This window comes from Temnothorax longispinosus, chromosome 7 (genome assembly GCF_030848805.1).
Source record: "Temnothorax longispinosus isolate EJ_2023e chromosome 7, Tlon_JGU_v1, whole genome shotgun sequence".
NCBI classification, from domain to species: Eukaryota; Metazoa; Arthropoda; class Insecta; order Hymenoptera; family Formicidae; genus Temnothorax; species Temnothorax longispinosus.
The window spans coordinates 5,635,557-5,660,167 of NC_092364.1; the positions used below are offsets into that span (position 1 = coordinate 5,635,557).

The 24,611-nt window shown below is 36.5% G+C and overlaps 2 protein-coding genes across 8 annotated transcripts in view; one reads left to right on the forward strand and one right to left on the reverse strand.

The window, feature by feature from the left end:
• LOC139816880 (neural-cadherin) overlaps window positions 1-15,946 on the forward strand; it is a 202,599-nt gene extending 186,653 nt beyond the window's left edge. For all 7 annotated transcript variants that reach the window (XM_071784688.1, XM_071784683.1, XM_071784682.1 and 4 more), the window contains 22 exons: window positions 580-695; window positions 1,275-1,439; window positions 1,572-1,709; window positions 2,444-2,630; window positions 2,986-3,219; window positions 3,703-3,875; window positions 4,279-4,428; window positions 4,704-5,009; window positions 5,221-5,494; window positions 5,676-5,884; window positions 6,034-6,366; window positions 6,555-6,761; window positions 6,889-7,160; window positions 7,347-7,552; window positions 7,632-7,774; window positions 7,975-8,586; window positions 9,048-9,348; window positions 9,707-9,896; window positions 9,976-10,217; window positions 10,824-11,039; window positions 11,177-11,332; window positions 12,320-15,946. In XM_071784688.1, the coding sequence (XP_071640789.1) occupies window positions 580-695; window positions 1,275-1,439; window positions 1,572-1,709; window positions 2,444-2,630; window positions 2,986-3,219; window positions 3,703-3,875; window positions 4,279-4,428; window positions 4,704-5,009; window positions 5,221-5,494; window positions 5,676-5,884; window positions 6,034-6,366; window positions 6,555-6,761; window positions 6,889-7,160; window positions 7,347-7,552; window positions 7,632-7,774; window positions 7,975-8,586; window positions 9,048-9,348; window positions 9,707-9,896; window positions 9,976-10,217; window positions 10,824-11,039; window positions 11,177-11,332; window positions 12,320-12,429 (4,940 nt within the window). In that variant the 3' untranslated portion in view covers window positions 12,430-15,946. The remainder of the gene's footprint in view (window positions 1-579; window positions 696-1,274; window positions 1,440-1,571; window positions 1,710-2,443; window positions 2,631-2,985; window positions 3,220-3,702; window positions 3,876-4,278; window positions 4,429-4,703; window positions 5,010-5,220; window positions 5,495-5,675; window positions 5,885-6,033; window positions 6,367-6,554; window positions 6,762-6,888; window positions 7,161-7,346; window positions 7,553-7,631; window positions 7,775-7,974; window positions 8,587-9,047; window positions 9,349-9,706; window positions 9,897-9,975; window positions 10,218-10,823; window positions 11,040-11,176; window positions 11,333-12,319) is intronic.
• Window positions 15,947-18,450: 2,504 nt separating this feature from the next.
• LOC139816882 (uncharacterized) lies at window positions 18,451-22,100 on the reverse strand. The gene is made up of 3 exons (XM_071784689.1): window positions 21,787-22,100; window positions 21,123-21,221; window positions 18,451-20,918 (listed from the first exon to the last, which is right to left on the reverse strand). The coding sequence occupies exons 1-3, from the start codon at window positions 22,036-22,038 to the stop codon at window positions 20,736-20,738; spliced, it is 534 nt and encodes a 177-aa protein (XP_071640790.1). The 5' UTR covers window positions 22,039-22,100; the 3' UTR covers window positions 18,451-20,735.
• Window positions 22,101-24,611: the final 2,511 nt, after the last annotated feature.

The following is a 24,611-nucleotide window of genomic DNA, read 5'->3' on the forward strand; positions in this document are numbered from 1 at the left end:
AGTTGCTCAGATATTTCTGTTATTCTATTTAAAGATTAAAGCTAACTTGGATTACATATCCGAATATATTTAGGTATTATTTGAAATTGTTAATATTATTCCTCAATAATTAGTCCTGCATTAAAAATAAAAAAAAATAGTACGTCTGAAAAGGCTGGGAACGAAAGAATTGTATTACTTACCAGAAAGAGATATAGTCCTAAATTTTTCAGCATTCCACCATCGCATCGTCCGAAATCGATCTGAAATAGAATTTACCGGATACCATTATTGTCAAGTATAACTTTTACTGGAGTCCCATATCTTGGAACGCGAGAATTATCGCGAACTAGATCGAAAGTATCGGAGGTGGACTTCGAATGGCAATCGATTGAAGACGGTCGCCGTCCCTCCGTGCTAACATCCCTTCCTCCCCCCTCCCCTCGCCCCCCGAAACTTTCTTACTCGATAAAACTCGCTCCGAGCGAGAAAACTTTTATCTCGGAATTCATTCGATTACAACGAAAAGCGTCACCGGGATGGAGAGAGTCGCACCTCACTTTTATTAAAAGCGCATACCCCTCCTTTCTGTGTTCGCAGCCTCGCGTATTCGATACGAGATCACGAGCGGGAACATAGGCGGTGCATTCGCCGTGAAAAACATGACCGGCGCCATTTACGTCGCGGGTGCGTTGGACTATGAGACGAGAAAGAGGGTTGGTATACTTGGTATCGCCATAAATGTCATCCGAGGGTGCCGCACGAGCGCCTTACCATAACACATTGTAGCATCTTTGTTTATTCAGAAATTATTCAACGTTTCACTCGTTAAGAAAAGATTTTATTAATTCTTTTTTTTTTTACTTTTGTCGTATTTCCCGAGGATAATTGAAGAATGAGGAAATAAAAATTAAACAATCAACTTAATAGCTCTTTTAAATGTGTAAATATGAATATAATAATATATTAGTTTGAATTTATTTTATGCACGCACTCTATACTTGCATTTCACAAAAAGCTTTCAATAACAGAAGGATCAGTATAATATTGCAATTGATAAGGATATGATAATTGACGGAGTGACAATTGCGTTATTTGCATTAATTGATAATTAATGTAATGGCAATTGAGTTGATTACGTCAATTGGTAAATTGATACAGTGACAATTGAGTTAATTGTCCTCTTATTTCCTCCATGCATGCGAAAGCTGTATTTAAGATACTAAATATAAAGATACTAATCCGAATACTTACATGTAATATTTTACGACAAAATTCGCGTGTGCATCTTGCAGTACGAGCTTCGGCTTACTGCGTCGGACAACTTGAAGGAGAATTACACGACGGTTGTAATTCACGTGAAGGACGTAAACGACAACCCGCCCGTCTTCGAAAGACCGAATTACAGAACACAAATTACCGAAGAGGACGACAGGACTTTGCCGAAACGCGTTCTCGGGGTAATTCCTCTCTCTTGTGTAATCGTTACATCAAACTTTTGCAAATTATGTGTGCCAAATAATCTGTTTGCCTCGTTTCTCGTTACATACAGCGAGCTCGCGATTAATTAGCAATTAATATTTGATTCGCAGGTAACCGCGACTGACGGGGATAAAGATAGACCGCAAAACATTGTCTACTTCCTGACTGGGCAGGGTATCGATCCCGATAATCCCGCGAACAGCAAGTTCGACATCAATCGCACGACTGGAGAGATTTTTGTTCTGAAGGTCTGTTTCTAAATTAATTAATCGATATATTTCTCGTGTAGGAATTTTATCATTGAAGGATTAAACTGACAACCTGACAATTGTCACGTACAAAAATATATATGCATTAAATCAGTAATATATTACATTGCATCAGTAATATATATTGCATTAAAAATTGCAAGTCTACATTAGATGTAACTCTTACTGAGCATCGCAACAGAAGCATCATAAATTCTCTTTGAACTTTTAATATACTAAAAATTAAAAATTAGAAAACGTGATGGTGGCGTTTTCTTCGTTAACAATTACGAAATTAATGAAGATGTAAAATGAAACAGTTTCGTTAATTAAATTTATCTTACAGAGTGGTGACAAGATAACTCTGTCTTCTAGTTAATCTGGCACAAATTTTACTTCAAAGACTTGATATAACAATAAGATTAGATCGCAACCCGGTGACTGAGGAAAGGCCGAAATTCCGTATTGATATTTAAACACCTGGGCGCAATCTAACACCGGGTCGGCGCGGAAATTAATTCTTCTATGACTACAGAATGCACGTATTTGTGCACGTGGCAGCGCAGCGACGCAATATTGCGATGGAATAATTCAAATATCGGCGTCGCCGCGGCGCAATATTGAGTTTCAAGTAAAGACCGTGTCAATACACGATGTCCTCGTCGAATCCTACGTTTCACTGGCTACTCAAAGGATCTCGCGCCTGACTCTCCTCTTTTTCTCGCCCGATATAGCCGCTGGACAGAGATCAACCGAATGGCCGGCCACAGTGGCGGTTCACCGTGTTTGCCCAGGACGAGGGTGGAGAAGGTCTCGTGGGTTACGCCGACGTCCAAGTTAACCTCAAGGACATCAATGACAACGCCCCGATATTCCCGCAGGGTGTCTACTTCGGCAACGTCACCGAGAACGGCACCGCAGGTTTGTGGGAGATATAGCCGACGGGGCAATACACGGACGCGGTTACATTCCCGTGCCATTAGAGTTACGCTGATTAGATTCCCGTCTCGCCGTTAGTTACGCTGTTACACGGAGGAGATCTACCCGTGACGGACTTGGACAATTTGCATATCTTAAAGCTTGCGATAGAGATAAAAAAAACTTTATCGATTTAACAAAAGATTGGTCATTTATCCTCGCCAATGTAGATAGAGAATTTAGACAGCATTATGTTCAAAATTGGGGACATACCATAAGACGTCTTGTGTCCCGATTTTGGACATACGTGCTGGTCTGGGAATTGACTTAACGTTTTTTTTACGCTCTTTTCCGTTAGGAATGGTGGTGATGACGATGACAGCTGTGGATTACGACGATCCAAATGAAGGCACGAACGCAAGACTTATCTACTCCATCGAGAAGAACGTCATCGAGGAGGAGACCGGCTCGCCCATTTTCGAAATTGAATCGGAAACTGGCGTCATCAAAACTGCCGTGTGCTGCCTGGATCGAGAACGCACCCCGGATTATTCTATACAAGTCGTCGCGATGGATGGAGGGGGGTTAAAGGGTAAAATCCTTTTAATTCCAATAATTTTTACACATCTCTTTTCAATTGTGGTCATTAATAATTATCCTAATCATATTTTCATAGCCCTCACATCTAAAATGAATGACTTTTTACTAACAGCTTTTATCCAGAATTAATTAATTTTTATTCTTCTTCTGTGAAATATTATTTAGTAGAAAATTTAGCGTGGAAATAAACGGACATTGAAAGACCATCCCTACTTGTTTTACTATTTATATCTTACGCGTTCGCTTATTAAAATATTACCATCCGTTTTTTCTGTGCGTTTTTTATCAGTTACATTCTGGGTGTTCATCTGTATTCAAGTACGAAAGTCGAAAGTTCGAAAGAACTACGATGTGTGCGTGAAACGGCTACAGATATTTCCGCGAGCGATATAGCAATGCCGCATATTTTAAGAGCCACCTATAGAATATTCCATAGAGAGACATCGTTGCAGCATTTCTATGCATTTCTTGGCAGGCACCGGGACGGCATCGATACGGGTCAAAGACATAAACGACATGCCACCGCAATTCACGAAGGACGAGTGGTTTACCGAAGTGGACGAGACGGAAGGGCCAGATCTGCCAGAGATGCCGATACTCACCGTAACCGTCCACGACGAAGACGAGACCAATAAATTCCAATACAAGGTAGCGTCTTATGTTCGCGACGCGAAATTTTTAATCGATTTTCGAAATATTATGTTTACAATTGTAATATAAGTTATTGTATTCTTTTGTGTTCTATTCAAGATTCACGCTGACTGTCACTTATCATTCAATTAAAAATGTTATTGTAAATGAAGAGAAACATATATATCGGTAGTTTATCGGAGTAAAATTCATAGTTACGACGCGTTGCAGTTTCACAAATAATAAAATTAAAAAGAGAAAGATTTTACAATATTAGGAATAAGAATCACAAAGTGTCTGATTGCACCTATATATTTTTTTTAAGATTGGAATAATACGGACATTGTAAATGTCGTTGAACTTTTAAAGTCCACTTTTTCCTTGTTACTCGTTAATTTTAATAATTTACGATGTATTTCAGGTAATCGAAAACAGCGGTTACGGTGCCGATAAATTTACTATGGTACGAAACAACGATGGCACAGGATCGTTGAAAATTGTGCAATCGCTGGATTACGAGGACCAACTGCAGAGTAATGGCTTTAGGTTTAGGATACAAGTGAACGATAAGGTAAGCAAAAAGAATAAGATACACAAACTTTTAGACTTTTAGAGATAAAGAGTGAGATACGATATAAATAAAGATATTCTAATTAAACACAATAAAATTAAATCTTTTCCATTTAAATTATATATAATTTATCGAACATTAAACATATGTTTGTCAAAAAATGAATAGTTTTGCGAGAAAAATAATTTCCTTTCTTGCCTATTTAATTTATGAAATTATTGAAAGGTAATTTATCATGCTTATATAACAATTTAATCGGATAATCATCTCTTCAGGGCGAGGACAATGACAATGATAAATACCACGTGGCCTATTCCTGGGTGGTCGTGAAATTGCGAGATATCAATGACAATCAGCCACAATTCGAGAAAGCCAATATCGAGACTACCGTGCCGGAGAACGCCCGCATAGGCAGCAGCCTGGAAACGTTCAAGGCCACTGATCCGGATCAAGGTGGCAAGAGCAAGGTCTCCTATTCCATCGACAGAAGCTCCGATCGAAAGAGACAGTTCTTCATCAACGAAAACGGCACCGTGTCGATACAGAGGAGCCTTGATCGCGAGGAAACTCCTCGGCACCAGGTAAATTATAAGATACTAATATAGATTGATCGATAAAATTTGTTAAATAAACATGGTACAAATTAAAAGATTACTTGCAATGATAGAATTTGATAAATCCTGATAAAAAATTTTATGTATATCAACACTACGACACATTAACTAAAATGACACTAAATTACAACGTAGATTAATGTAGCGTAAAAGTTATTGAAATAATAATCTGCTTTAGGTTAAAATTTTGGCGATCGACGATGGAATACCACCTAAAACCGCGACAGCTACCCTGACAGTCGTCGTACAGGATATTAATGACAATCCACCGAGATTCCTCAAGGACTATCGTCCAGTTTTACCGGAATACGCGCAAACCAAAAAGGTCGTCGAAATTCTCGCCACCGATGATGATGATCGATCTAGGAGCAACGGTCCTCCGTTTACTTTCCGGATGGATCCTAACGCGAACGATGTTATTAGAGCTAGCTTCAAAGTTGAGAGCGATAACAGTAAGTTTTGTTAATTAACAAATTTATCACAGTGCAACAAAATCATTCTTTGAGAGAAGACAATCCGCAAAATTTTTTCGCAATATCATAATTCGTCTTAATTAATAATAAAAATCTAGTTGCATAAATAAATGCATTGCAGAGTACAGTTTTTCACTCTCGTGCTCTTATTATTTTTCAGAGGGAGCCAATGGAGACGGAATGGCCGTGGTGTCATCCTTGCGATCGTTCGACAGGGAACAACAAAAGGAGTTCTTGATTCCTATCGTCATCAAGGATTCCGGGAACCCTTCAATGTCTGGGACCAGTACCTTGACGGTTATCATAGGGGACGTTAACGATAATAAGATGCAGCCTGGCTCCAAGGAAATCTTTGTATATAACTACGCAGTACGTATTAGCGTTACATTAAATAACGCTAAGATGCAAGTTGCAATAACGCCAAGTTGCAATTACATTATATCTCAATTTTTATGCGAATAATGCAAGTCTTTCGAAAGCTTTGTGGATGTAATATAATCTCATTAAATAATTTCTAGGGACAATCGCCGGATACCGAGATAGGTAGAGTGTACGTGTATGATCTGGACGACTGGGATCTGCCGGACAAGAAATTCTACTGGGAAGGACTGGAGCACGCGCAATTCAGACTCGACGAGGACTCGGGGATGATTTACATGAAATCTGGCACGCACGACGGCAAGTATCATCTACGGTTCAAGGTCTACGATCGGAAGCACACGCAGACGGACGTGCCCGCGAATGTGACTGTCACCGTCAAGAGTATCCCGCACGAGGCGGTGTTGAATTCAGGCTCGGTCCGAATATCCGGAATAACGGACGAGGACTTTATTCGCGTCTGGAATTATCAGGTGAGTCTCAAAATCCTACTAAGTGTATAATTGATGTACATATATTATACCGATCGATACATTTTATATACTAACAAATTTTTTCTTAATAAAATCAATTTATGCTCTTAAACTTTCGAAGTAAATTTTTTTAAAATCTTTATATTTTAGTTCGCGGAAGGATACTATAAGATTTACGTGATTTTCAGAATCAAACTCTGTCGCGGAGCAAAGCGGATCTATTCAGGGACAAGCTGTCGCATCTATTGAATATAGACAGGGACAATGTGGATGTTTTCAGTGTTCAATTAAGAAGAGTGCATCCACCGTTGACGGACGTCAGATTCGCCGCGCATGGCTCCCTATATTACAAACCGGTCAGGCTTAACGGCATTGTACTTATGCATCGCGAAGAGGTAAATGTCATTCAAGAAACGGTTTGAAGATACTTCAAATGCTTTAAATAAATTGCGTTGAATAAAAGATTAAAAATTGAAATAAATTTTTAATACAACATGTTAATTAAATATCTCTGACTGATAGATCGAGAAAGATGTGGGTATCAACATAACTATGGTCGGTATCGACGAGTGTTACTACGAGAACGAGATGTGCGAAGGCAGTTGTACGAACACCCTCGATATCAGCAACCTGCCGTATATGGTGAACGCGAACAGGACCGCCCTTGTTGGCGTACGCGTTGACGTGATAGCCGAGTGCACCTGTGGAGCACGAAATTTCAGCAAGGGCGAGTCCTGCAGGAACAGTCCCTGCTACAACGGCGGACGCTGCGTGGAAGACCGATTTGGATTGTCGTAAGTGAAAATCAATTAAATTCCTCGTTGACATATCGCGAATCGTATGCATTTACGCAAAGTTTGCTGGCAAGAAAGAATCTCGTCGTCTTTGTAAATATAAAAATAAACTATAACGATTATTCTCTTAAGTAGTTTTTGTCCTTTGATCACCGTTAGAGCTACTTATGTGTTTTACAACTCTAGATGTCAATGTCCATCTGGTTACAACGGCCCAAGGTGTCAGCAGACCGCTAGAAGCTTTCGGGGCAACGGTTGGGCATGGTATCCCGCTTTGGAGATGTGCGATAATAGTCACTTGAGCTTCGAGTTTATCACAAGAAAATCTGACGGACTATTATTGTACAATGGTCCGATTGTTCCTCCCGAAGTCGACGAGATAATGGTTTCTGGTAAGATCTTCAATCTTTCAAACTTTTACGTTTTTTAATTGCCGTATCAATGATTTTATTATGTTAAACGTGTTAACAGACTTTATCTCGGTCGAATTGGAACGTGGTATACCGAGGCTACTGATCGATTTTGGATCTGGCACTTTGGAGCTGAAAGTGAAGCCAAAGAAAACCTTGGACGACGGCGAGTGGCATCGACTTGACATTTTCTGGAATACGGAGGTAAAGTAATAGATATTATATTGTTTTACTTGTAGAACTTGATAAGCTAAGCACACGTACCGGTTTTTTTAAAATAAAGATTATAAATTATACTACATGCATTACGTGATGTACATATTAAGCTAAGATCTAAGCTAAAAACAAGCCTTTGGCGATTTTTCATGAGTGCAAAATAGTTCTAACGCTGGAATTATCTATAGACCGTGAAGCTCATCATCGACTACTGCAAATCCGCGGAGATATCCGAGTTGGAGGATGGAAGCCCACCGGAATTCAACGACACTAGCTGCCAGGCCACGGGCACGATACCGCCGTTCAACGAGTACCTGAACGTGAACGCACCGCTGCAGATCGGCGGTCTCTACGTAGAGCAGTTCGATCCGACGCACTACAAGTGGAAGCACATGCCGGTGGGCAAGGGCTTCGACGGCTGCATCAAGAATCTCTTCCACAACAGCAAGCTGTACGATCTCGCTCACCCGGGTCTCTCGCGGAACAGCGTCGCCGGTTGCCCGCAGACGGAGGAGATCTGCAACAATCAGGAATCGACCTTCCGCTGCTGGGAACACGGCACCTGTGTCGGCAGCTTCACTGAGGCGAGATGCCAGTGCAATCCCGGCTGGACCGGTCCCGGATGCATGACGCCGACGATCCCGACCACCTTCAAGCCCCAGAGCTACGTCAAGTACGCGCTGTCCTTCGAGCCGGACAAGTACTCCACTCAGGTGCAACTGAGATTCCGTACCCGAGAGATTCACGGCGAGCTGTTCAGAGTGAGCGATCAGCACAATAGGGAATACGCCATTTTGGAGGTGACGCATTTTGAATTTTAATTATTAAAGGATTATTTTATGAATATTTTCTACATTCTTTTACAAAACAGCCGCTAATTGAGCAATTTATTATTCACAAAGGATTACTTATTCATTATTTCAATGCGAGTTGTGAACGATTGTAATTTGAAGCGTTATAATTTCATTGTGTATTTCTTGCACGAGTTGTTTTTGATATTACTTTTATTAAAATATATTTATCTCTTTTGTGTAAAATAAGATATTTAATTACAAAATTTATATCTTTTACTTATTAGACGCATTACATAAAACAAAGTTCTTTAAAAGTTTTTACAATTTCTTTGATGCGCGACTTTAAATATAATTTTGAAACGTCCAGATTTTTAAATTTTGCTGTGTATAATTTTGATGAATTAGGCTCATTGTGAAGAAAGAAATTTTAACGGACTATCTGAAACATCTATTTGTTATAATTTCAGATCAAGGACAGCAGACTGCACTTCAGGTATAATCTGAACAGTCTTAGGACAGAAGAACGAGATATCTGGCTCTCGGCGATAGCCGTCGACGATGGACAATGGCACACGGTCAGAGTGTCGAGATATGGATCCGCTGCAACTTTGGAGTTGGACGGTGGCGAAGGACGAAGATTCAATGAGACCTTTTCATTCGAAGGTCATCAATGGCTCCTCGTGGACAAGCAGGAGGGTGTCTACGCCGGTGGCAAGGCGGAATACACTGGCGTTCGCACATTTGAAGTTTACGCAGATTATCAGAAAGGTAATTTAGATCGCTTTACGAAGAAATAAAATATAAATGCGTTTTTATATTATTACAGTAACTTTAAATAAATTTTTAGATCTTTTTATATTTACATAATTAGAAGACGCATAATTTTTAATTATATTTTTCCTGTTCTTACAAATATAATAAAACAAAATATATATTTCAATAAGATACAAAAGAAATTGAATTGGTATATTAAAAATAGTTTCTAATGTGTGTGATAATTTTTTCGTTTGAGAAATGAAGAAATCAGATTTGTTTTATTTTATGAGAACTTCATAATAAACTTTGAGTCTTTTACACAATGAAATAAATTTATTAATAATTGTATAATTTTTAATAAAAATCGCAGGTTGTTTGGACGACATAAGATTGGAAGGGAAACATCTTCCGCTACCACCCGCCATGAACGGGACTCAATGGGGTCAGGCGACGATGGCGCGGAACTTGGAGAGGAATTGTCCGTCGAATAAACCGTGTGCCAATGTCATTTGTCAAGATCCCTTCGAGTGCATCGATCTCTGGAACGAATACGACTGCACGTAGGTATCATTATTACGACTTCATTTATCTTTGAGACAATCGATGTATCACAAACTGTTTTTTTTTTCATCGCCGCAGTTGCGGGGAGGGAAGAATCCCCTCGCCGGATAACAAGGGATGCATGGATAAAAACGAGTGCATCGACTATCCTTGCCTGAACGGTGGCAGATGTATCAATCAGGACCCGCGATTCCGATACCGGTGCATTTGTCCCGATGGCTTCTGGGGCGAGAACTGCGAGCTAGTCCAAGAGGGACAGACGCTCAAGCTGAGCATGGGCGCGTTGGCGGCGATCCTCGTCTGTCTCTTGATCATTCTCGGTTAGTATGTGCAAATCGATCACTGTCAAATATTGAGACACATAAATATATATATAATCTGACGCATGCCTTTTGTTTCTTTCTATTGTATCTTTTTATTTTACGTGTTATTATACATCTTTGATAATATTTTATTTTTATTTTATGTTTTTAAGCATAAGCACGTTTAATTATGTTTCAGTTCTTATTTTTGTGGCGACCGTATGATCGACTGAAAAATAAAACCAAGTTTTACTACGAAAGCTTATGTCTCTTTATTTTACTTCCCCTTTTGTTTACTCATTTTTTTACAAATTATTTCCTCCATCTGCTTTAATTGTTTTCACAGCGCGCTTTGCATTTGAACGCTAATCGAAACTGCATATTTAAGATCGCACAAGACTGCCTCAATATAAGCTTTCGTTTCGAGAATGATGTTCCCGACTGATAAGACTGACACCTGTTTTGTACATTGCAATATCGTAGAACACAGTTGCCGCTGTGGATTTTGTTACACTTTGCACTTGCTTGAACTCTCAGCAGAGAAGTATTACCTCGTTATATTGATAACGACACTTCGTTTAACACGAACAATACGAATTAATTTTATTAATATCAAAATTGCAGTTCTCGTCTTGGTATTCGTCGTTTACAACAGAAGACGAGAAGCGCACATAAAGTATCCCGGCCCGGATGACGACGTGAGGGAAAACATCATCAACTACGACGACGAGGGTGGCGGAGAGGACGACATGACCGCGTTCGATATCACGCCTCTGCAGATTCCGATCGGTGGCCCGATACCGGAAATGGGTGGCAAGCTGCCTCCGTGTAAAGTAGCCTGTACGTTGTATTTTTTCGATTGTAAACCCAGCGAGAAATGACCCATCAAATCCCATCGAATCGATGGGTCATTTCTCGCTGGGAAGCGACGGGATAGGTCACGAGAGCTGGAGAAATAATCGTAGCGCTCTTCTCAGATCCACTTGGACCGGAACCAAACGTTGGCGTCTTTATCGAGGATCACAAAAAGAGGGCCGATAGTGATCCAAACGCACCGCCCTTCGACGATTTACGGAATTACGCATACGAAGGTGGCGGAAGTACCGCGGGTTCTCTAGAATCATTAGCCTCCGGTATGTAAAAGGGAGAATTTTCAAGATATTTAGTATTTTATATACTCTGTAAAAAAAAGTACCATGCATTTCTCAAAAGTTTTCAAATTTTCTTTTTAAATTGTTTTTACAAGAATTTACTTTTTCATGTCGTAGTACGAAATATTATTTGTATTAATAGTATTAATATGATATTTTTTTGTATTAACACTAGAACTACCAAGAGGGTCAAAATGATCCGTTTGGCATTTTTTAATAATTTATTACTCATTTTTTAAATATCTTACAAGGAAACCTCGCGAACTCGAAAATTCTGATTTTAATAAAACTTTCCACACATGTAGGGAGAGTAAAAAGATGAATTTAGATATTTTTTGTAGCTGCCCAAAAACGGTTTTAAGGGAGTGAAACCACTCCTCATATGTAGAGCGGCTTTTTGCTTTTCTCGATATATTTCGAAAAGTATTCGAGATATCAAAAAATGTTTCAAATAAAAGTTTTATGGTAAAATCTCTATTCAACAACATTAATATAATATTTTTTAAAAATAATTTTTTAAACAAAAATTTTTTTTTCAAAATTTTATTAATGTGGTTAAATAGAGATGTTTTTACCATAAAACTTTTATTTTTGAACATTTTCATATCTCGAATACTTTTCGAAATATATCGAGAAAAGCAAAAAGCCGCTCTACATATGAGGGGTGGTTTCACTCCTTAAAACCGTTTTTGGGCAGCTACAAAAATATCTAAATTCATCTTTTTAATCCCCCTACATGTGTGGGAAGTTTTATTAAAATCAGAATTTTCGAGTTCGCGAGGTTTCCTTGTTAATTTCTGAAACTTTCCCTGACTTTTATTAAAATTACATAGATTAATTTGTTATCTCTTTTCCTCTTTTCTTTTTTAAGATTTCTCGTAGACATAAATATAGCTTAATCTCCGGTTTTTATTACTTGTATCAATAAACAAATTTTATTTTTTTTAAATCAATTTTTTCTAATCCTAGGTACGGACGATGAGCAACACGAATACGAATATCTAGGCGCCTGGGGCCCAAGATTCGACAAGCTGGCCGACATGTACGGTCCCGCGGAGGAGAGCGAGGAGGAGGAATAATCGACCGAGCACACGACCGAGTCTCCACATCACATTACACCGAGTAACGCGATCCACATCGTCCGAATGGGTGCTCGTGAGACCTGCACGATCGAGACGACCCGGTCCGTCACATCGGACGACAGAGATCGCCGTCGCGAGCATTCGGTGGATCTCGAGAGAAAACGAGAGCACGCCTCCCTTCGCGGAGAGTGACAAATCTCCCTTTCCCCGACGAACGGCGAGGGACAACTTCCTCGTAGTGGTGCAGCTAGTGAAAGTACTAATTACACATGTGATGTCGCACGCACCACGTAACGACACGCCGTATCATCCGCGGTGCGTGCGCACAACACACACCCAGACACACACGTTACTCGGGGGTCAAAGGTGCATAAAAGGAACGTTGCAATAACGCGACGGCACACGGTAGAAAGGTGGTAAATGAGAAGGCGTGTGGAAGTCGTTAGCATATATCTATCTGTATAGTACGTTATACGTAGTGAGATATCTCCAAAGACACGCGACACAGGACTTTTTCTAACGTGATCCCTCACCCTCGATACCCACACGATTTCCGCTCATCGGTCGCCATCGGTAAGTCACCCACGCATACACCTATGTATACATATATACGTGTAGGTATAATATCGCGTCGTTGTCGTCAAGTGTCGGATCTTAGATCGGCGTTTCGTCCTCGCGCGCAACCGGGATCGTTCATTTATTTAAATGTTGCGGAATTGGGGCGAACGTGTTAGATGTGTTGTAAACGATTAATCAAGGGCATTCACGTACATTCAGACACACATATATACATACACACATATATACGTTAACACAGGACACCGACGATACCGTTTTGAAAGATGGCATGATTCCGTCATCGTCGTCGGCGGCGAGATCCTTCGTTTCTTCGTCGCGCCAACTCTTCGTTTCTTCGTTCTTCTGCACGACGTCTCTCCCGTGGGACGTATCCTCGACGAACATATATATATATATATATATATATATATATATTTATTTATTTCGTTGTCCTGAATGCGGAGGAGTCCCGGGAAGCAACGCACTCTCGTTTATGACGGACGATCCTACCGTAGATAGTCTGCCATAATAGGAATTATCGTTAAGGTATCGTTAGTTGTCGCGACATCGGCTCATTGTCGTCATCGTCATCATTATCGTCATCCTCACCGATTAGCATTATATTATTAAATATTATAATATATTATATAAATATATTATAAATATGGATTTATATAGAGGCGCACGACAAAATGAGGCAAGAAAGTGATTAAACGGAGAAAAAAAGTCCGTGAAAGGTGGGGGAGAGAGTATGAGTTATCGCGCGCGCGCAGTGTAATTATTATAATTACGGTATAGCGGACATAAAGTCTAAATATAAATACAAATATAAATATATATATAAATATAAATACAAATATATATTATGCATATACATACAAACAGAGAAAACACGTACGAACATACAGACAGTTAACACAGAGAGATGAGAGATTTGCATTCGCTAAAAAATATGCTCACCGTTGATATATCTCGATATAGTTTTAATATTTATTTTATGTCATCTCTCAAAGGAGATCGGAGCGCGAAGAGCACGGTATATGAGGTACGCGTGCACGAGGAGCCGTGGGGGGAGAGAGAGAGAGAGATAAATGTGGCAGGATTTCGTTCTAGTCATCCCGAATGGTTCGTTGATGCATCGTTTCCACGTGGACAGAATTTCTTTGCCGCTTTTCCCCACATTTGAACGAGCGGGAACTAATTAACTCTCATAGCAATTATATATAATTATATTAAAATTACGGGATTACTATTTAAGATTTATAATAAATTTCTACGAGTTTTTGGTAAATCGCTGGAAATTCTTTTTCCTCAAAAGCATCCGTAAAATAAATCGTGAATGAGAAAGTTAATCCGTTCTAACTAATATGTAAATAAAGAGATTGCTATAAAGATACAGCAATCTCTTTTTTGAATTTAATTCTTATTAAACAAGAACGACGTCGATATAATTATAAGCCAGATGTGACTTAACTGACGAATAAGGAAGGATTAAGATTTAAAAATGATCATTAATCGTAATTAGTCGAACCGCGCGGATTTTATTAACAAGGGAAATCACAACTTAAAGGTCCCGTCTAACGCAAAATGAGGCTCGACGAGCTTTTCGATACCTCACGACGCCACGTGCACGCGTGATTTTATATCGTCGCGCGCCTTTCGCGGGAGGAACTTTCCACGCACCGAGCCCCGACTGAACCTGTAAAATTCTCAACGGGAATATTAATAGTCAATTTACCGGTTAGGGAGAGAAAGCGAGAGAGAGGTTGAAGGGAGAAGCCGTTAGGAGTACGTCGTAAGCACTTGTACGAATATTGTAATTAACATGTGTATGAGTGTGCCGGCGCGCGCAGTATTTGCGTGACTGCGCATCGCTGTATAATTGTCCTACCAATGATCGTGTTTGCGTATGGTTTTTCAACGAATTTGTGATATTAAGTTGCGTATATCTACAACAGTACACGTCCCCGCGTACTATCGTCGTTCCTCGAAGACCTGCGAGCACCGACAGCGCGACCGTATAACTCTCAACGAAGCAAAAGTCTTGAATACGTCTAAAGAAATCTCGAGGAATATTCATGAGATTTGCGATATTTCCTAGTCTTTTGTTTTGTTTGGATTTATATCAGTTGCTTTTTGCGGCGCAACATTGTGGCGACGATAAAATCGTTACAGCGACGGTTATTCAATAAAATAATTCTAATTTAGTGCTAAATTGTCGAGTAGCTCACGGGAAAAATTACTAACAAAATCTTGAAAAGTAGAAATATATTTTTTCGAACTACAACGAATGTCCGACGTAATTTTATCATCGCGTTATGAGACAGCAATAATCCTACCTCGAGCAATAAGTTCAGTAGCAATAGATGCAGTTCTCTGTTCTGAGGTCTTTGATTGCAGTTCGTCGCTTTGAACTTACTTGTACCGTTCACTGTTCAATTTCGTATTTAATTAAACTATATTTAACTGTGAAGAATATTAGGTAGAAAGGGAAAAGACCTTTTCTTCAAAATTTAAGAAGAAATTAAAGTTTTTTCAAGGTAATAGCTCACTGGAGAAACTTTATAGAAATTTCGGTTAACTATGAACCTATTTTGAGGCTACAGATGGTGAAATGAATCTCATAAAAAAAAATCTTGCTCTCTCGGTGCCCGCACGTCCAATTCATCAAAGCCCGTCGTTCATCCTAGATCCCTTAGTTTCTCCAGACATTCCCATCATCGACTCGATCCCGTCAAGTAGATTCTAAGCAGAGACAGTATTTGAATGGGGTTATTGGAGGACGAAAGAATTATCGTTAAGTAACTGTATTGAGTAGCGCGCGAGCGCGCGTCGCGTGTGTGCAGTGGCAAAAAAACAAAAACAAAACAAAAACAAAACAGAAAGGCAGCCTAATTATACGAGTGTATGTACAATGTATCGATGAGGTGCGATCGATCGTTCATTTAAAAAACAATCGTCCCTCTAATTTAAATACGATTAAAATAACAGATATTTATTTTTCTTACTTTTAAGATAATGGATCAGTTAATTCGCCGAAAGAAATGTTCTTACCGTTAAATGCCGAATTTGTTCAACTTGAATTAAAAATTGTTCTAAGTTAATTTCAACTACTATATACTTGAATTGACATAATAATAAAGATTGCCACTTTTGTGGCTGTGTAAACTTGATACGCGATGGCGATTGATCGCGTATCTGTACATCGATGAGGCTCGAAGACTCTTCCATTCGCTCGACCCGTGCACCTCGATCGTTTTATGTAAAAGCTTTTTGAGAAGCAGTATGTGTATGCGTTTAAAACGCGTTTAGCCGAAAAATATACATGACAGAAGCGGAATTAAAAATTCCGAAGTTGAATGAATGCAGAGATTAAAACCGATATCTCGATATCGACAAAGTTCTAAAAGACGAAAAAAGTTGAAAGATATCTAAAACAGATATCTAGAACCAGATCTGAAAGATCAGTATTTCTTTTAAATACCTCACGATCTTCTTAAAATATCTTTACGGCATCTTTTAAATACTTTAAATGTTTTGAATATATTTTTAATGAACACAAACTTTGACGCGATAAACACGCAAAAACAATCTACTCAAATTAATACATATTGTATAAGATTATAATTCACAAACTCAGATTATTATTTGTAAAAATTAACAAGATTTTACATTTTTCTTTTATACTTGCAACATTGAAAATCTAACTTGTTAGATAGTTATATCGGTTTCAGTTTTTGCGTGAGACTCGAACATTAATGAGCAAATCAGGAAACAGAGTCCGCGAGACTGTCGCTTAAAGAAAAATGCTCACGACGATTTCATTTGCGATCGACTGATTTCAATCGTACTTATATTTAACGAACCGTATTGAAGATTTATGACGAGAGACGCGAGTTACAAAAGTTATAAAAAGTCAAAGAATATTCGAACAGCAATTCATTTGTCAAAAGAACGAACGAACTGTTCGAAGGAGGGAAACTAAAATAACGACACGTTCCTTAAATCCATTCCAATACAATTGTCGCGATTAATTAATAATTAATATTAAAAGATTCGGCTCAACGTCACTTGTCGTCGTTAAATTAGATTAGTCTGTATGCTTGCTTAGTTCGTGCGTATAATCCCAAAATTTGGCGCTGTAAATCGAAGGCAAATAAGTTCGAATGCCCGTTTCGTGATACGGGAATTTACCATCTAAGTGCGTACTTACGGAATCTTTTGGAAAGATCTCATTTTACATTACATTTTATCGCAACCGGAGATCGCTCTTTGATACTACCGGTCGCGGAATGAAGACAAGACATTTATATGCTCATCCTACATATCCCCAACTTTTTCTGAGCACTGCCTAATCGTGCACAAAGGTACACTTGGTAAACGGGGTACTATAGGGCCGAGCGCGAGCAAACTCGTACATAATTAACATAACCGAATTCCGTTCAGTTGAAAAAAAAAAGAGATAAGAAAAAAGGATAAAGAGAGAAAACGATAGAGTCCGCTTCACATCGCATCTTACGAAAGATAATGAAGAACACCTCCCGTTTTCGACAAACCAGCTTTTTCGAATTGTCAACGCTGGCTCTATAAATAATTATTTTTTATTTATTTGCAGAGGATTAGTGTTTCTAAGAAATTAAAATATTATTAATATTATGTAGATTATTGAATTAAAATTATGCAATTTATTAGCATTAAACAAAAACTGTGCAATATTGGACTCTACTTTTCATATTTATTTTGTTAAAAATTTTCTTTTCTCAGATTTTTAGCGCACAAAAAAGATAGAGATCGTATCCGAGAACAATATTTTCCAGAGGAAATCGGTTGAAAAATTTTTTACTAAAATATATTGCGATACTAAAAAGACAAGAAGAGCGAGTCAAGATGCGAACCTCAGAAAATAATGTACTTTCGCAATTTAGAGTAATTTAGTATTTATAGGAGAGGTGTTCTTTTTAATGTCGTGGATCAATGTTTCACAGCGAAGTGATGATCGTAGAGCGTAAGATGGATTTATTACGGAGAGAGACGGCTTTATCTGTCGGTCGACGAAAAGAAAGATCACTGTAAGATACACATATTATTACATAATGTAACGCTGCCACTGAACACATCCCGTTAGTACAATTACCGTATATATAATAATAATAATATTAAATAATCCGCAGTATACTGGGACACACCGTATTATTAATTGAATTGATATTTATTAACGATTATAATTATTATATTATTACCACTATATTATCTATACCATTTGTACTTTACACTTCAGTTCGAACGAAATAAATGCCTTCTTTTTCATAAAACCGTCGATGAGGTGACAAAGGCGTATTTCACTTATAAATTGAATTATGTATCTAGATTCCTTTGCATTGGCACTTTTCGAAACGTCAATACCGAGAAAATTACGTTTTCTTTTTGCAATTAGTCGTACAAAGTTAGAATTTTTAACGAATCTAATTTCTTCCGTGTAACGAATTTTGGATCTTCAGAATAGTTGAAACACTACCTCTGGCGATAGTTTACGCGATTTTTTTTACGGCCATTTTTGCAATTGTTGTATTTATTTTCCTTGCTGTTCTTTACTTCTGGAAACTTGCTCCGTATACGTTGCCAAAATTTTGTTCCCGAATGCGACAGAAAATATATCACTCCATTATCCCTGAATTTTCGATTAATTTACATTATACAAATTATCTAGTTAGAAATGGTATAAATCAAAATTTAACACATCAACAGAGAAATCTTTAATAAAAAGGGTATTGTTTAACTCAGTCGTTTTTAAGTTAAAAGATTCACATTTTGTTATCACAGAATTAAATATTTTTATTTAAATTAAGTAAAAGTATCTAATTTTAAATAAATATATGTATGATATTAAGTAAATAAGGTATTAGGAGCCACCTAATAAATATTTTTTTGAATCTAAATATTTCTTTCTCAGTGCAGCAAAATTCTTTGTCGATAATAAGATGCAATTATTACGAACTCACGTTAAATCTTTGAAATCGACAGTTCTTGTAACGTGTAGAGTAATCAGAAAAATCATTGTCGCTATTCCATTTATGAGAATCGGCATAAGTGATTTGATCGTAATGAGCATTTCAACTGCATTTCCCAATTTTAACCGACTGAGTATCTGCTCGAGTTAATTTTCGGTAAGTATAAGTATTGATATAAATTATTTATAAAAATATATTTTGATATATTACTGTAATATTAAAATTATAGTAAATGAATAGGTAAATAATACGTTACTGGACAAATTTTCTTTGGTAGTGTGCTTAAGACGAATACGTCTATTGGTGCCCATATACATGCGATTGCAAATTCCAGGAAGAACGCAGTTACTAGAAACTGAAATTGAAAATAGAGAGAGAGAGAGATAGAGAGATAGAGAGAGAGAGAGAGAGAGAGAGAGAGAGAGAGAGAGAGAGAGAGAGAAAATCGCTGTATAGAAAATATACAAAAGAATAAGTGATCAAATAGGATATTTAGCGGCACACTAACCTCATACAAACACATAATAACAGGTTTCGGTTCTCGGAACGATGGTGGAAAAATCGTGGAATTGATGACGATAACGTAGACACTTGTCGCAAATAAGAAAGTGGTAATTGGTGGACTTGATATCAGAGGATAACCAAATTCGTCTTCCAAAGCGTCAGCAAAGCACGTTTGAAAAATCGATATTCTTAAACTGTTGAGTATTAATGCCCATATCGTACACGATAATCGCGCCATTTTGGAAAACAATACTAAATAATCGTAATTTAATCATTCGGATTAAATTTATAGCTCACCAATTATTAGAAAAAAAGGAGATGTTTTTAATGACATTTACAGTGAAGTTAGTTTTTAATAACTTTCAGCCTGTCAGATCAAACATAGAGAATTTTTCAAAATAATTTTATAAAAATTAAAATAAGAAAAATAATCGATATAACATAGTAGGATTATAAAATAGTAAATTCGTGAAACTATAATATTTCAAATTTATTATACAATTTTTATAAATTCCATCTTTTTTTAGAATTAAATCGACAAAATAGAAAAATGCAAATTTCTATTTCTATGAATATTTACATGCAAAACACAGTGATTAATGCAATAATAATTTTAGAAAATATTATAAGCACTGCAAATATTTATTAAACAAGTATAAGACATAAGTACATAATAAAAATGTAACAGATTAGAAGAAACTGTAACGTCTAAAATTTATCGTGAAAGGGTTCATTTGATAAAATCTGTAAAAGAATGATTGAGTCACTTCGGGATTGCTGAAAGTAACTCTCCTGTTTTTGCGTTTACGACGTCTTGCCTTCGTGAACTGTAAATGTCTTCCAAAAAACAAAAGGAGTCTTATTAGATCATAATCATATAATTAAAGTATTTAATTTTAAAGTAATTAGTAGAGTATATTTTATTAAAGCTTATATTAATTTTATTTCTATGTAAGAACATTAAATTAAATTACTTGAGCCTTTAAGCAAACACGAAGAGTTTATGATTGATATTTTGCAAATAACAAATATTTAAATAAAATATTTCGTTGATGAATTGTAAAGAGCTCTTGTTATAAATATTATTAAAGAATTTAAATTTTGCATAGAGTTGAATCTGGCAGCATTTCTTTTTGTTAAGAATTGTACATGTTTACGTATGGATAAGTTGCTTCGTAATTTTATTACATGTCGGACAATTTTGCGGGTAAGATTTGAAGTTTTCAGGATTCACTACTTGCTCCACGTATCCAGAAATGTGTCCAGGGATTCAGTGGCGTCCAGCATCCACACGAACGACAATAGCGACATGCAAAATGCCATGTACGTGGCTGCGTAGTCTCTAGCCATGTAATCCGCGAAGAAGGTTAACCAAGAGTAGCTGTCCAGGCCCATAGCAGTATTCAACCATGTCAACTAAAATAAAACAACTGTTTCAAATTTTGAAACTTCTGTATATCAAAAGTTTTGTTTTTTGTGTGGCAAAAATTTCATATAATTTTGTAAATAAAAGTCGTCAATAATAATCATTTTTTGAACAAAAAAATTGAATAAAATAAAAATTGATTTGAGGAAAATATGATAGCGTGTTATATTTTTTATTTAGTAGATGCTACGTACCCACTTACTGGATTCTTGAGTTAGACAATAAATTGCATGCATCATTGGTATCCATACCATATGGATCGCCAAATTCGTACTCAATGCAGCTATTAACATCTATACAATAAAATCAATTTCAAATCAATATTATTTTCCAATTTGATGTTACACGGAGAGAATTTTCTCTTAAAATTTATCCTGAAATCATGATAGTTGTGGGACAAGATGTACCACCAAGAATTTTATGCGAGCTATTTTGATTAATATCTACCATAATAAAAAATATTAATATCTATTACATATTAAAATATAAAATATGTTTGATTAATTTTACTAAAATATATCTAGGTCAATAATTTTTAAAAATTTACCAATCTATTTGGTAATTTTTATCACGTTGTTTGTAAAATGTCTCGTATATTTTAAAAATTCCTTGGTTGCCAAGTTTTGTAGTAAAAAGGGTAAAATATATAACAAAAAATTCTCTCCGTACTACTTATCGTGCCTGTTTCAATAATAAAATTCTTCTTCTTGGTAATTATTTTAATTCGATAACTTTATGCTTTATGTTCTATTTTTCTACATAGTCTTTCTACTTAGTCAAAAAGACACTGCGTGATAATACTACTTTTTATTTAAATCGATTTTAGAGGAATCACTAAATGATGGCTCTAGGACTCACTTCATAAATGTATAGTAGCTGAATTGGTGGTTCTTTAAGAGTTACGGGCCACAGTCTGTATTCCGCTAATAGACATAAAACCGAGAACACAAAGAGTACCGACGCATATGATGGATCAAAAGGCAAGATGTTTTCCTCCTCGAAACACAGACCGATTATGCAGATCTGTCGCAAATGCGTATACAATCCTGTCGCCACTACGGTAATCCAGTGAGGATCTATGAAGTTCGCGTAGTATTTTACAGTTTCCATCTCTCGAGTTAACCACGCGACAATCTTCTTGAGAAAGTCTTCTAAGGGAATTTTGTTCTCTATTTATGTGTCTTTCGTTTCGTAATGGTTTCACTACGATTTCAGATCAAAATAGCAGAATGAATCAGCTAAACCTAGAAGAGACAGTTTTAAGAAACATATTTTTTTGTAATTAAAACTCGCTTTAAAAAAATAATAATTCTTTTTTATTTTCAAGTTTCTGTTTTTAATTAATCTTTATATTCAGACATATAACAAAGAAAAAAAATTGTAATACGCATTGATTAATAGCAGATTAATGAATAAGATAAATGATAAGATATTAACACAGAATGTGTATTAAATTAGATATGAATCGTTTGTTAAATTATTCTATTATAACAAACCTCGCATCGTGATAAAAACAATGTTGTAAAAAGATGATTTTACAGAGTTTCGTTAGTTCTTCATGAGATTAAACGTGGAAATCTTTGGTTAATATTTCATTTTTAACATTAGTGACAGATACACGAATGCCTGATATCTTGTATCTTCACTTTTCTTATATCTGAACTTTTCATCAGCGTTAAATGTTGATACATATATAAATGTCGACAATTGTAACTCTCGCTCCAACCGTTAATTTATCATTGCACTATTATTATATCGATATCCACACATCGAGTAGTTAGGTTATAAAACTGTCCTGTTATATGCTGCAAACATCAAGACCTTCTTGCATCTGTTTAACAGAGTATTTAATTTTTAATTTGTTACAAAAATTAAAAAAACATTGTAAATTAAATTAAATATTGCTAATTACTTTAATCATGTTAATTAAATTAACAATGTTACGATTTAATAAATTCATTGCGCGTTAATTAAATTCAGACTTTTACGAACAGTATCACATTCAAATCCGATCTTGAGTTTTAAGTTAAATTCTGTGGGCGAACTTAACTCATTGAGTATCGACGAGAACCTATCCGCAGGGCCTAAAAGGATCCAGCTAGATTGAACGTAACACATCACCAAATAGTAAGTCCTATACGTATATATATATACTAGCTTTTTCTCCCACGTTTCGCGTGGGTTCAAAAGCTCTTTCTTCTGTTCCCCGAATAGTAATATTTACCCCAAAAAATTTTTTTTGTGAAAAAAGGGACCTTTTTTAGAAAATTTTGTATGGGGGCCTCTTGTTCCCGGGCTCAGACCTCTTTCCAAAACCCTCTACGGTCTAAGTTAGAGTATCATGAGATAGTATACCAAATTTAGTAGTTTTAATTTAAAAACTGTGATAGAATAATAATATCACAAATTAAGTTGATTATCAAATTCTAAACGCAACTGATGCTAATAAACTTTCTTTTCCAGCAAATCTTTTCCCCTCGCTTTGACCCCTTCCCAAAACCTTCTATGGGCTAATTTATTAGACAGTAGACAATATGTTTTTTCCCCGAATAGTAATATTTACCCCCAAAAAAATTAATAAAAAGGGGCCTTTTTTAGATAATTTTGTATGTGTGAGGGCCCTTTTTTATTTTTTTTTTTATTTTTATTTTCTCATGTTAATTTATTCTTTATCGACACCATTCCCGAAAAATTAGACAAATTTTGGCACTGGTTTCCAGAAAATCGGCCTATTAATGAATAAGTAGTTCGCGATCAGACAGACAAACAGACAATAGAAAAACTTTGGAACCGGTTTCCCAAAAAAACATTTTCGTGAAAAATGAAACCAATCGTTGCCATCCCCGAAAAATTAGATAAATTTTTGCCCGTTTTCAAGAAAATCGATTCATTTATGAAGAAGTATTTCGCGGTCTAAAAAATGTTTTTAAAATCGGGCACCAATTTCAAGAAAATCGGTCTATTAATGAAAAATTGAACTCATCGACATCATTTCCGAAAAATTAGACAAATTTTGGCATCGGTTTCCAGAAAATCGGTCCATTAATGACAAACATTAGAAAAATTTTGGAACCGGTTTTTCAAAACATCGGTAATGATGCGGTTCTCAAAATACGTCTACAGTCTAAGTTAGAGTATTATGAGATAGTATACCAAATTTAGTTGTTCTAATTCAAAAACTGTAGATTTGCATATAGCGGACAAACATACATACATACATTCATTTATATATATAAAGATAGAAATATTTTTATAATAACGTTATTGATGCAGCTACTTGCAACTCCTAGCTATTTTGGAAAAAATAACATTGAAGGGTGGGGGTATGTTAAAAAAATATAACATAAAAAAAAATCTAAATACACGATTACAGAGATTACTTAATACCGTAACCTTTTTGTCTAAAACATTTTTTCACATACCTCACGGTTTCAGAGATATTCACTCGTAATCAAATATGTAGAATTTCTTTCGAGGGAGAATTTGTTTCAATCTCTAAACATGCTTCGAAGCCGATAAAAAGAAATACGCGTCTGTTATTTTTCGCTACTCTACAATATTTCCAAAGCCTATCAGAATAGGTGAGAGACAGTTCCAAACATTCTCTTGTAAATAAACTTATAATATTAAATAGCTTTTATATTAAATAAATTAAAACGTTGTTACTGTCATTGGCAGTTCTT

Excerpts from the sequence above, each read along its gene's own strand:
- LOC139816882 (XM_071784689.1), bottom strand. The coding sequence starts at position 22,038 with ATGGAAACTGTAAAATACTACGCGAACTTCATAGATCCTCACTGGATT. Across the intron at positions 21,222-21,786 it reads AGCTACTATACATTTATGAA|ATGTTAATAGCTGCATTGAG; the intron begins GTGAGTCCTAGA and ends TTTATTGTATAG. Across the intron at positions 20,919-21,122 it reads CTCAAGAATCCAGTAAGTGG|TTGACATGGTTGAATACTGC; the intron begins GTACGTAGCATC and ends GTTTTATTTTAG.